Below are 13,138 nucleotides of genomic sequence, written 5' to 3'. Positions count from 1 at the left end.
ATATTCAGTGGATGTAATTATATACACATATTATACTTTTAAATCGGAAATACTTTTTTTTTTTTTTTTAAAAATCGATGTTCTACAAGTATCAAGAGCTGTAGATTCTTAGAATTTAAACTTTTATTGCTGGGAAATTCACTTGCATAACGTTAACTTCCGTAACGATATTTTTCCCGAAATTTTAACTCAATTTCAGATTCACGCGAGACTTGTGAATCATGCTTTAGTGTTCTATTCTCAACATCAGAAACAAAAATTGGTCAAATTTAGCTTTATTAAAAAATAATAAGACTTGAAGAAGCTATGAATTAACTTTCGATCTTTACATTATACCTTATGATCAATGGAATATTTTTTTTTTTCAAATTCACTTAAATTATATCAGAGAATTTTTATGTTCATTTTGCTTTTTGAAACAATCATCCACCTATGCTTTACACTATGAATTGATCTATTTAATGTGGAATGTCTGAAATTCTATGGTCGACACAATGTCCTTGTCAAAAAGAGTTTTATCAAAATTATTGGGATGATTTGTATGAATTTAATGATTCATTCAGCTTTTATAACCAAAATTTAAGCTTAGGGAGAGATTTGTTGGTAAGTCAAATGCTGGCTGATGTTTTTCATACCAATTGTTATACCATATATCATATAATTAAATCATGTGAGACTTCGTCATAAATTTATGATTTATGAGAGAGGCGCGAAAAGGCGCTGCTCATCTTTAAAGCATCGGGTTCAACATTCCGTAATTCGGGAAGTTTAAACATGGATTCCTCCGTCGCGGGGAAGATGTCGGTGATACAGATTGGGATTCTAACAGGTAATGTCTCCCATAAAATAATTCAGGAGTAGCAGGAATTCAGGAATTGATTAGATGAACAGTCCTGACTAAATGACAAACGGAAAAAATATCATACAAAGAAAACGAAAGTAGATTGCGCACGCTGTTTACATTTTACATGTAACTATATAAGGTCATTCATGGGTCTACTTTGTCTCGGTTGGGTACAGGCAGTTTTCCAACAACAAAGTTGCATTGAATGGACAAAAAACTTTGACAAAGGTCATTTTATACCTTTGGCTTTACATCTTTAGTTTGGAGAAGTAAATAGGTCCAGTCCAAAGACTATTTCTACCTATGTACATACGTAGCTAATATGTTGACGGTGCGACCGTTAGAGCGAGCGCAAACTCTTCTATTGTTTTCATTTAGATCGGGCTCGTCAAACCGCACGTGACATTTGGTGCGTCTAGACTCTGACGTCACATGACGTATGTAAGTCGCAATATACCGAGAAAAAGCCTGAACAGTGCTGAAAGTTAATGAAGAACGTTTTGTTTTCTATTATCTTCAATATATATCCATTAAATCAAGGCGAGTAAACTTTTTGTTGAACATTTGCCGTGATTCTCGCGAGAACGTAGCTAAAACAAGTGATGCATTGTGGGTCCAAATTACTGCATCAAAAAAATCTATCGAATGAATGTGCAGAAGACCGAATTTTCTCTTCGCACAGGCGTTGCTTTAAGAGCTCCGCCTCACTGCGCTCGCTATTAATAGCTTTGTAGGTATCTAAACCTACCAAAAATAGCTATTTTTACCTACTTTTTGTATTATCTGCATTTTGTGACCAAAAGAACAAACGGCGCTACATGGCAAATACCATATACTGTAAACGTATTACATTTGGCTGTGTATTCTTTTTGGCGCTTTTGGGGGAAAGAAACATCAGCTAATTCAAGTACATGTACAACGCTAAATGTCTTGCGCATGTATTCATAAATAACAACATTTAGAAATGCGCTAAATCAAATCTACGCTAACTTGTTGAAAAATCAATTTCCGCCAAATATTGTACACATAAATATATTACATTTACAGTATTTTGATACAGTCACACTAATGATGAATACGATGAAATTTTGGCCAAAAAATGATTACTTCCTAAATCTTCAATTTTACATTAATTTCTATGCAAAGTTGTTAATTCATGAAGTAATCATTTTTTGGTCAAATTTTTGTCATATCCATCATCAGTGTGACTGTTTTAAGAAATATGGTACTCACCATGTTGCGCCGTTCAGCTGTTTGGCCACAAAATGCAATTAATGCAGAAAGTAGATAAAAATATCTACTTTGGGTAGGTTTAAATACCTACGTAGCAATTAATAGCTACGTAGGTAGAAATAGTCTTTGGACTGGACCTGGTAAATAGTAAATAGTAGCCTGCAAATTTTGTCCAGAAGAATTTTTTAGTTTTATTGATACTGATCACTCCATTGGTAATGATTTTTGATGTGAATATTTGAATTCTTCAAACTCTTTCTGCATCAATTCTATCATTTCTCTTTTATTTGGGGGGGGGGGGGGGGTTATCAGATTTTTACCTTTTATAGTCATGATAATAGAATTTTTTGTTCCACAGAGTGATTTACAAAATAAGATGATCAATGTAGTTGCTATTGTTATTACATTAGTCATTAGTGAATGAGTTTAAGTCACGTACATATAAGGCGTTGTTTCCCTTGTATTTCAGTCAGTGACAGGTGCTACAGAAATGAAGCAGTGGATGAAAGCTGTAAGAACCTGTTTGTGTTAATTCACGACCAAAAAGTGTAAGTATATACCATGTATACTGTAAATGTACAAAATTAAGTCTAAGTATACTGTAAATGTACAAAAATAAGTCTAAACATACTGTAAACATACAATAAAGGAAACGCTCAAAGTTGGGTGCAATTTTATTGTACTGATTCATGCTAATAAATTATGAAACAGGGCTCTCGATTCTCTATATCTGGGGTGGATATTCGGCCCCGTTCCCAATGCAAAAAAGGTACCTTTTTTCCCAAAAGAAAGGTGTAAATTTCCCAATTTCCATAGCAAAATATAATTAAAAAATAAAAGTCCATGAAACTAAATCTCAAAAAAAAAAAAACCCAAACTAAACAAACTTGCAAATGAAAGTGAAACTGTACTACTATTTTAATAGTTCGTGCCAAATGCATTCATAAACTGGTTCGGGGAACCAGGTTATTGTTTTTACAAAAATATGTACTAACTATGAGAGCCAGGGGATGACAAATCCCATTAAAAGAACAGGGGGTTCAATATTTTATGGCCATAATATTTTGAACCCCCTCCCTGTAAAATTAAATGGGCAGGGGGACTCAATATTTTATGGCCATAATATTTTGAACCCCCTCCCTGTAAAATTAAATGTGCAGGGGGACTCGATATTTTATGGCCATAATATTTTGAACCCCCTCCCTGTAAAATTAAATGGGCAGGGGGACTCGATATTTTATGGCCATAATATTTTGAATCCCCTATCTCTTGAATTAAAAGGACAGGGGGACTCAATATTTTATGGCCATAATATTTTGAACCCCCTCCCTCTTAAATTAAATGGGTAGGGGGACTTAATATTTTATGGCCGCCATAATATTTTGAACCCCCTCCCTGTAAAATTAAAAGGGCAGGGGACTCAATATTTTATGGCCATAATATTTTGAACCCCCTACCTCTTAAATTAAAAGGACAGCTAGGGGGACTCAATATTTTATGGCCATAATATTTTGAACACCGGGTTCAATATTTTATAGGGGGGTTCAATATTTCGCAGCGATATTTTGAACCCGGGTTCAAAATATCGCGGGGTTCAATATATTATATGACACCGGGGCTAGTGAATTTTAGGGGTGGGCAAGTGAAATTTTATCAACCACTTGCCCGTGGGCAAGTGACTTATCAAAAAAAGAATTTATTTGTATTCCATAAATATTAAGCTGGGCATAGGGGCTTGCATGATTTACTAAGCATTTGTCTTCCTCTTTTTTTGAAATATCTATAAATACAGAATTAGTTTATGGTAGGGCAAGCAAAAATTCAGGTAGGGCAAGTCAACTTTTACCATGTACTTGCCCTTGGACAAGTGCCTTAAAAATCTATTTGTCAGCCCCTGAGAGCAGAGTATTTTGTCATGTAGTTTCAATGAAAAACATCATATTGGTTTCAAAAATAGACATTTCATTTAAACATTAGTAAGCTGCACCTAGAAATATACCCACGCTTTGGCATGTGCAGTCTCGCGCTGTTTTGGTAAGCAAAATTGTCCATGTGATCGAGGAAATTCGGGACTACTTGACTAGCGACTGTCACTCAGAAAGACATATAACGGCAATTATCAACACTCAAAGATAGTAATGACAAAGCTAATGTACTTTGAAAATTCATAAATAGCCTACGTACCCATGTTTGTTCTGTTTAACTGTTTATTCAAAACCAGAGTTAAATTGATGACAAAATACTAGAAAAGCAAAATTTTGAGGATTTTTTTAATGAATTTTAGTTATCCAACTTTTCCCAAATTGACGATAATTTTCCCAGTTTGAACGGCCCCGGCCCCAGTCCCAAAATGTGATGTGAGAGCCCTGTGAAATCATACATCATTCACTTGTCCAATTTTAAAAACAACATGTTTTATTTTTAATGTACTTGAATTAGTGAACAAGAAGCAATACAAAAGCACTAATATACAATCTGATCCTGAAATTTTCATTTAAAACTATGTTAGTTATTCACACATGTTTATCATGTTTGCCATATGTTTACAGAGATGGTTAAATTTTCTAAAAATAAATCTCAAAGACATTTTGACAGAGTGTATCAGTCAAAAGAAAGGTCTGTCTATCTGTGTTCTTTATTTTAATTGTTCTGCAATTTTTAAAAGATAATCATTCATCTGGACTGAAATGTCTAAGGATTTCATCAGTCCTTGCCATTTTTTTTAGACATTTTCCTGTCATCTCTAAGTCCTGAAAACTCTTGTAAAGTCTCCTTAAAATATGTAGCCCTGTTTCTCCTGAAAATAAAGATATGTCTTAAATTTTCATATATGTAATTAAAAGAAAAGAAATTCAGGTAGTCCAGTGTAGGTGTCTGCTTTTAAAGGGTTCTGCAGTATATTAATGTAATGGTCTAGCTGTGATTTACAGAATCCCGGGGCGTGTGGTGGTGACTAAGATTGTCCCTGATGAGGAGGAACAGATCAAGTCGACGCTGGTCGAGTGGAGCGATAAACGGAGACTGAACCTCATACTGACCACGGGAGGGACAGGGTTCTCCCCCCGAGATGTCACCCCGGAGGTAAGAATGTGTGTTAATGGTTTATGTTAGGAAATATTTTTATACGCCCGTCTTCAGACGGGACGTATTATGTTATAGGCTTCGTGTCCGTCCGTCTGTCCGTCTGTTAGCTTTTTCGTTTCCGGCTCATAACTTTAATACTATTAGGCCTAGGATTATCAAACTTTGTCATCTGATGCGTCTTGGGTAGAAGGTGTGTCGCGCACAAAAAGTAGGTCGCTCTGACCTTTAATTAAGAAGTTAGAGCCAAATATGGAAAAATCCTTTCCGGCCCATAACTAGAAAACTATTAGACTCAGAGTCATCAAACTTGGCCAGTTTATGCATCTTAGGTAGAAGGTGTGTCGCGGCCTATTTCAAGGTCACTGTGACCTTTAATTTAAGTGATTTTTTTTAAAAAACTAAGTCTTTAAAATTTTAAATTTCATAATCCTTAAAAATGCAAAAATATAGTTGTATCCTTGTTTAAAAATGTTAAATCAAGTAAAAACTTATTTTTTCATTATATGCTTTAAAGCAATCTGTAACAAATGTTAATGTTTTGAGAGGAATTTAGTTTGTCCCATGGGCATAATTATCAAGCACTGGTCAAGAAGAATTTTGATAACAGAAATAGAGAGAAATTAATGAGTTTATTGTCAGGCGCTAAGTGGTAGAGCAGATCTCTGAAAATGCAGCTGTTATCTTTATCTTTAATCTCTTGGGAGTTGGGCAAAAAGAAATGGCCTCATAGTTGCTTGTGTTCATTAAGAGTTCTTGATGGCTAGTTCAGAAAAAGATCTTTCAATTGGTGTAATGTAATTAAAACAAATTGATGTTTAATGTATGATTAAAACTAAATTAGTATTGTATAATATAATGATAACTAATTATACATGTGTTCATTGAAATAAAATTACCGAGATACATTTCAATTTTTATATATTTGCAACAAATTGCAGTCACCATGCCTCACTTAGAATTTTATAGTCTAAAGAATAATTTATTTTTGTTTTTTTTTATTAGACTGTAGCATTTCCATTATTCCATTAAATATGCAATAAACAATTTAAGCTGCAGATGGATATTTGTTAAGTTCTAACACAGCCAGTTTAGAATTATATGATGTATTATTTGTTATAATTAATTCCTACACTGTAAGTCTCTTAGAGATGTATGTACAATATTTTAAACATGATAAGAAATGGAAATTAGATCATTGAAATCTGTGTCAATCTGTTAATCAAGGTTATCTGATTTTTTTGCACCGTTACCAATTTATGATTATTGAACAATATATTTGACGGGCGTATCATGCTGTGGCGGGGCACTTTATTTTTAATATTGAAAGGACCATAAGAAAGAGATGGCAAAACTGTATGAATTTGTTTTACAAGTGTACCTAAAACAAAATATTAACAAATCATTTATAAAAGCAAAGTTTAAAACTAAATACATGGTAGTGCATTCTAGATTACATGTATATATGCAGATTTTCTTCTTACAATACTTTTGTTATCCCCCCTCCCCTCCCCAAAAAAATCCTATATCATTGTTAGATAATAAGAGTTATCTTTCCTACAGCATTAAAGCACTTTCATGTCAATTCTGTGTTATAAGCAGTTTTTTCTTCGTTGAAGGCCACCAAGTCCGTCCTTGAGAAAGAGGCGCTAGGAATGACCTTGGCCATGTTGAAACAGTCATTAGAGGTCACGCCATTAGCCATGCTGTCCAGGTAGGTCAGGAGAAGGGGGATGGGGGTGGGGTCAACATCCATTGGAAACATCTCAGTAAGTGTTTAGGTGGTCACCAATTATTAGCACTGAAGGAATCCAGGTAAGGCCTTGGGGGGAGGGGGGGGGGGAGTGGGGGGATAGGGATGTCATTGCCATTTATTAGAAATGAAACCATATTTAAACTGTAAAACTTCTCATCATCAACAGTCTTATGCATTTACCGACATTGTAGCTTGATTTATAATGATTTATAAAATTTATATTTTAGGTTGGTCTGTGGAATAAGAGGCAGTACACTCATAATCAATCTACCAGGAAGTGCCAAAGCTTCGGAGGTCTGTTTTTGTAGCAGCTCAGATGTTAAACTAAATCAGAATCTCAACTGAGTTTATTTTAAGAATTTTAAAATAAACAGTCAATCTTCAATTACAAAGACAAACTTGATATGAAATTTTCTGTTTTATTACTCGATATAACTTTTCAAAAGATTCTTGCCATGTTTGTGGCAATTTTTCAAGATTATTTATGAAAGATTTACAGTAATTCTACATAATATCATACTTATGTATTATATATTTACAGAAATATCTACAATTTGTATGCTGCTTGAATTATTTTTAACAGGAATGTCTATGATTTGCCTACCACAATAGTTATATTCACAGGAATATCTACAAAATTCTCTGCCACTTTACTTTATATATTTACAGGAATGTCTATAACTTGTCACAAGAGTTATATTTAAAGGAATGTCTATAACTTGTCACAAGACTTATATTTACAGGAATGTCTATAACTTTTCACAAGACTTATATTTACAGGAATGTCTACGATTTGTCTGTCACATGCCTATATTTACAGGAATGCCTACGGTTTGTCTCTCCGGGGATTCCTCATGCTGTTGACTTACTCAGGGACAAAACAGAGGAAATTCTGACTACCCATGCTGCCCTCCAGTCCAGAGGAGTAGAGATACCTACTGCAGTAAGTCCAGTGTTGTAGATATTGTAGGACTGCTAGGGCTATGTGTCAAAGATTGTAGCAGCTATGTACACATGTATCAAAGACAGTGCTACAAAGCTAGATGAAGATCTAGACTAGCCCTATGTTTACAAATATAATTTATATTCTGATGTTTTCAGTATATGTAGATACCTTGCAAAGAAGACAGTAACTAACTATTAGACCAGAAATCGATCCTGGTTAAAAACTGTCATAAAGGTGTGTTTTGGTAAAATTGAATCAGAATTTCAAGAAGTTGACCAGTAGAAAGTGGTCAATAAAAAGCCTGACACTTTGAAGGTAAAAGAAGATATTTCTGGTAACAGAACATGATATTGTAATAGGATTCCAGATGCCTTTCTCCCATGTTGTACACGAGAAGCATTAAGTCATTAATTGTGACTATAGAGTATTGCTGCAGATATAATCTGTTTCTTTGTATAAATAATATCATGAAGAAAGTGTGTAGTGTCCCCTACAATTAAGGTTTAAGACTGCTTGCTGGTTTGTCAGAAAAGAAAGTTTTATATACTTCAAATGAACAAGAAAATGAAATAATTGAAACTAAAAAAGAGTACAAAAGAAGAAGATGAATACTCATCATGCTTATAAATGGTTTTATATCATATACTGTGAAATCACAAAATTTCATGGGGGTTAATTTTCGTTGTTTTCGATGTGTGAAGACACCCACAAATTCATGTCCACCACAAAATGTAAAATATTACATACAAAACTACTCAACAATTCTACATCTACGAATCCCCATGAACCAAGAGTTTTTACTCAAACCATGAAAATTTGACCTCACGAAAAAAATATGTGATTTTACAGTATATGGAGAGAGTTAGGATTTTTATCCATAGATCATTGAATGGTGTTGATAGTGAGATGTGACATGTTTTTCTGGTTTTCATGGTTATCACATTCTACTCCTTACAACTGTGGATGTACCGGTATATATATCCCAAAGATTATAACAGTGGATGTATATACAGTGGACCCTCATTTATCCAGACGCTTTGGTTCCTAGTCTATTTGTCTGGATATGTGAAGTGTCGGATACCTGAATTACCAGTTAAACAGGAAAAATTAACGTGTAAAAGATTCTGTTCTGATGAAAAATTGTCCGGATACTGAAGCGTTCGGATATCTGAAGATCCACTGTATCCCAAAGAATATAATTTTTATATCCATGATTTTGATACATGAATCAAAGTGATTTTTTAAGAATCTCCCAAGGAATGTGGCTCTTTTTTATCCAACTTGTAATGACAGGGATAAAAAATCACACAAAACGCCCCCAGATACATGTAGTGGTTGTTGTTATCAAAGGTGATACCACCCATACTCATAAGAGCACTAGCTAGTGGATTAAACTTTATATGAAATATTTAGCTCAGCAGAGCATCAATTTTAAAATGCGAGGGTTTAAGGTTCAAGCCACATTGTTGGTCACCCAAATGGCTTATTAGTATGTTTGAAATGTGCATGTTACATGCATCAGGTTACCCAGTACATATTTGTATTGGAAACACAAGACAAGGATTAAACACTTGACAAGGACAGTGGGTTTATGGACCTTCTGCTGTATCCAACCATTTAAATTCTGCCCAATGTTATTTTCTTAAACTACTATAAAATCACATATTTTCATGGGGTCAAATTTTCGAGGTTTGACAAAAAAATATTGGTTTGTGGGGATTTGATTTCAACATGTTCATGGTTGGAGAAATATTTAGTAATAATGCATATGAAATTTTCCATTTCAAGGTAGTCATGAATTTGAGGGTTACTCCTTACCTTGAAAACAACGTAATTCAAACCTCCACGAAAATTTGTGATTTCACTGTATATAAAGGCGCTATATTAAGGGATTCAATATATGTCTTTCATGTACCTGAAATAGATTGTGGAATGTTGTATGACAAAGCAGTTTCAAACAGGAAACACAAAATCAACCAAAAATGGCATAACAGGTTGGAAAACGAGAAAATATTATTATCAAGCTTCAGTAAAGAAAAGAAGTGTTATTTAATTGACTACATGTAAATAAAAACAGCTTGAATAATTTTTTTCTGTACAATTATTCATTTTTTCCTGTCAACATTGAAAATATTTGACATTTCAATGAACATTTTGAACTGAGAATTTTATAAAACAAACAGTTTAGTAGTTGGTATGGCTAATTTAACCAGTAGTCTTTAATTTATTCTACATCATTTGTTGCTATTTTTGTTTATGCAGGGCTAAAAAATAAAAGAGTTCTATACACAACACCTGGCTCTTAAATCATAATTATAAAAGAAAACTTTCTCATAGAGATGTTTTTTAAAGATTTAGACAGTATAAGAAAAGACAAATTAATGATAGTAAAAATATCTTTATGCGTTCAAGCATTTAATTTAAAAAGGATTTTATTAAGTCTGACTTTTAAGATTTTTTTTGATAGGAATTAATTGTGGAACATTTTAAATTTCCTAGGTGAAGGGAAAAGGCTCACAAAACGAAACAATAGGTGTGTGTCGGCGGGAGGTGGAAAAGTCGCTGGATAACCGAATTCAGAAAACGCCATTTTACCGAACACGACCTCAAAGAAAAATCCAGTACTCACCGAAATCCAACACAATCTCTGTTATCAACTTAAACAGGAAGGAAACTTTTACGACCGAATTGTCCAAAAAACGCGACTCGTACGCCCCCGCCGACCAAAATCGGCGTGATGTTTATGGCATGGGTGTAGAAAATATGAATAATAAAACGGTAGATGAAATAAATTCTAATAAAAATTCGTCATATCTTGGACAGGAAACGGAAGTCCAAGAGGAAGCTCTTACAGAGCGACCTCTGTCGTCTCTGGGTTCGATAAAAAGTCTTGATTTTATGGGAAGTTTGCCAGATTTGACAAACGACGAATTTCTTCTTGCTGGTCCTCCAAGCGTGCAGAGCATCAGAGTGGAAAGTCCAGCCAATAGTTTAATAAATGTGAGAACCAATGAAGCGAGCATAGCAATGTTAGAAAGACCTGTACCGCCCTCATTCGCAATTCCTAAAATCCCTTCCCTGGACGAAGCTAGGAATGACGCGCAAAGGATCATGGGAAAAGACATTTCGTCTTGTTTCGAACCAATAGAGAAGAACCGGATGGATTTCTTTGAGTCTGATTCCGATGAAGACATCGATATATCGTCTCAACGAGGCCATTCTGACGGAGAATCAACTATACCCTACGCAGACGAAAGCGAGGATGACGTCACACAAGACGACCAGGAAACTCAGACAGATGACGCAAACGTCTACGATTTTGATAAAGAGGCAGACATAATGAGTCCACCAGCTTCCAAAATCGTAAAACGGAGCATGTCACAAACCCGCAAAATACGGAAACGGATGGACAAAAGATTCGGATTTTTAGGCGCCAAACTTCACAAGTCATCGATGTACGGTGAGGTAAACTTTGTCGACGTTGGCGTAAAAGTTGAAGAATTCCTAAAAGAACATCCCCTCATACAAGGAATTTACCTCAACAAAGGGAAAAGGGCTGTAAAGAAAAATTACGTCACTATGTGTCGTCAGAAGAATGTGAAGGAAAACACAAAGTTGACCTGGAAGCGAGGAAGCCAGAAACAGGACAGGAACAGCTTGGACGATTACTTTGAATACACAGAGGAGGGGCAGGCCCGGAAGTCCAAGATAGAGCGAAAGTTGGTTCGAGACGAGTATGTGGTCAGCTGGTACATGTGGTGTCCAGGTCATGGGAACTGTGTTCGGAAGTGTGGTGGGCGTGGCAAATGTGTCCCAGGTATTGGATTTCTAAGAATCATTAATTAATTATTAAACATGTGCGGATTACAGGTACGAGACTTTTTGACATTGATATGAATTAAACAATAAAATGGATTGCTTCATTTGTTTGTTAATACGGGAAATAATGTCGCAGCTCTTGCAGAAAAAATACATAACTCGCATTCAGTTTTTTCTCTTTGTTTTTCAGGATGTCGAGGCATGCAACATAAGCAGGACCGTCATAACTGTAAAGTGATGCTCATCTTCAAACTTTTCCTTAGCGATCTGACAAAATGGCGGGTACAGATCACGGGACTTCACGTTCCTAAAGACAGCGTCTGGCTTCCGTCATTTTCTCCGGACCAAGATGGCTGGGATAGTTCTTCAATAGAAGGGACTCGCAAACCTTCAGGGAGAACAATTCGAGAAAGTCCCACAACGACTTCTTACCAGGTATCCAGCAGAAGAAATGGGCCACATAACGAAAGTTATATAAAAGGGACCGAGAATCAAACTTCTAGTCAAGGGGGAGAAAAGGGCAATACCCACAATCCTTTGTTAGGTGTTCAAGGAAAGGGAGATAATCCCTCTGATCACCTACAGATGGCGCCCCCTGTCATTTTTGGTTCTGTCTCCCAAAACGACTTGAATAGAGACATGTTTTCGGAAAGTTCTAGTCAGATGTTAGGTCTCTCCCCTAGTCTGCTTCCTGAACCGATCACAGAGGCCGAGGCTAACCAGAAAATCATGGAATGGATTACTGAAGCTGAACCAACCGGAAGTGACGCTTCCATTCCTAGGCTACCGGCATTTGACCCGCAGTGATATTATTGAAGAGTGAAAAATAGATAGAAGTGCTACATTTTACGAGTTTTTTTCCAGATTCATATTTACTCGAACTTAAAAAAAATCTTAGTGCCATATTTTGACGAAAATGAAATTTTGTGTGCCATATTTGAATTGATTATATAAGAAAATGAGAAATAGTGCCATACCATTTATTTTAAATTAAAATTTTAAATTTAAAAAAACCTTATTCACTGTATTTAGTGCCATATCTCTTTAAATTATAAATTAAACATTTTTTTTACGGTAATAGTCTCATAATCATGGTAATGATTAATAAATCATATTAATGCAATTGCTTTATTTTACCATGTTAGCATTAACCTGGAAAGATAACTTTAAATTTTGAAATAGAAACAAGGCTATGTCTCATTGACCACTGTCAGCATTATATTACACATGTATACATAATAGATCTAAATGGATTGAAATAACTTGCCTCATTGGACCTGACTGTCTTTAAATTTTTAGCAAGATAACCGTCCAGTTTTTGTGCATTAAATGATGGAGCTTCCCGGTACGTGTATTTCAATTGATTATTTTTCTGGTGAACAACTAGTCGATATTTTTTTAAAAATCTGATTGTTACATGTTGATAGCTATACAAATGTGGAGTAGCGAATCAAGTAAT

General features: G+C 35.0%; 1 protein-coding gene across 1 annotated transcript; it reads left to right on the top strand.

The window, feature by feature from the left end:
- Window positions 1-757: 757 nt before the first annotated feature.
- LOC134266188 (uncharacterized) lies at window positions 758-12,692 on the top strand. Its single transcript, XM_062748421.1, has 8 exons — window positions 758-829; window positions 2,547-2,625; window positions 5,008-5,158; window positions 6,778-6,872; window positions 7,142-7,208; window positions 7,735-7,857; window positions 10,360-11,677; window positions 11,870-12,692. The coding sequence occupies exons 1-8, from the start codon at window positions 775-777 to the stop codon at window positions 12,484-12,486; spliced, it is 2,505 nt and encodes an 834-aa protein (XP_062604405.1). The 5' UTR covers window positions 758-774; the 3' UTR covers window positions 12,487-12,692.
- Window positions 12,693-13,138: the final 446 nt, after the last annotated feature.

Source organism: Saccostrea cucullata, unplaced genomic scaffold (assembly GCF_032062105.1).
Source record: "Saccostrea cucullata isolate Sc308-1 unplaced genomic scaffold, CSIRO_AGI_Scuc_v1 ctg1301, whole genome shotgun sequence".
NCBI classification, from domain to species: Eukaryota; Metazoa; Mollusca; class Bivalvia; order Ostreida; family Ostreidae; genus Saccostrea; species Saccostrea cuccullata.
This window is presented reverse-complemented; position numbering and strand designations above follow the sequence as displayed.

What these genes read in the sequence shown, in the direction of transcription:
- LOC134266188 (XM_062748421.1), top strand. Translation starts at nt 775, where the DNA reads ATGGATTCCTCCGTCGCGGGGAAGATGTCGGTGATACAGATTGGGATT. An exon ending in CCCGAGATGTCACCCCGGAG is followed by an intron (nt 5,159 to 6,777) that starts GTAAGAATGTGT and finishes TCTTCGTTGAAG; the next exon opens with GCCACCAAGTCCGTCCTTGA. An exon ending in GAAGTGCCAAAGCTTCGGAG is followed by an intron (nt 7,209 to 7,734) that starts GTCTGTTTTTGT and finishes CTATATTTACAG; the next exon opens with GAATGCCTACGGTTTGTCTC.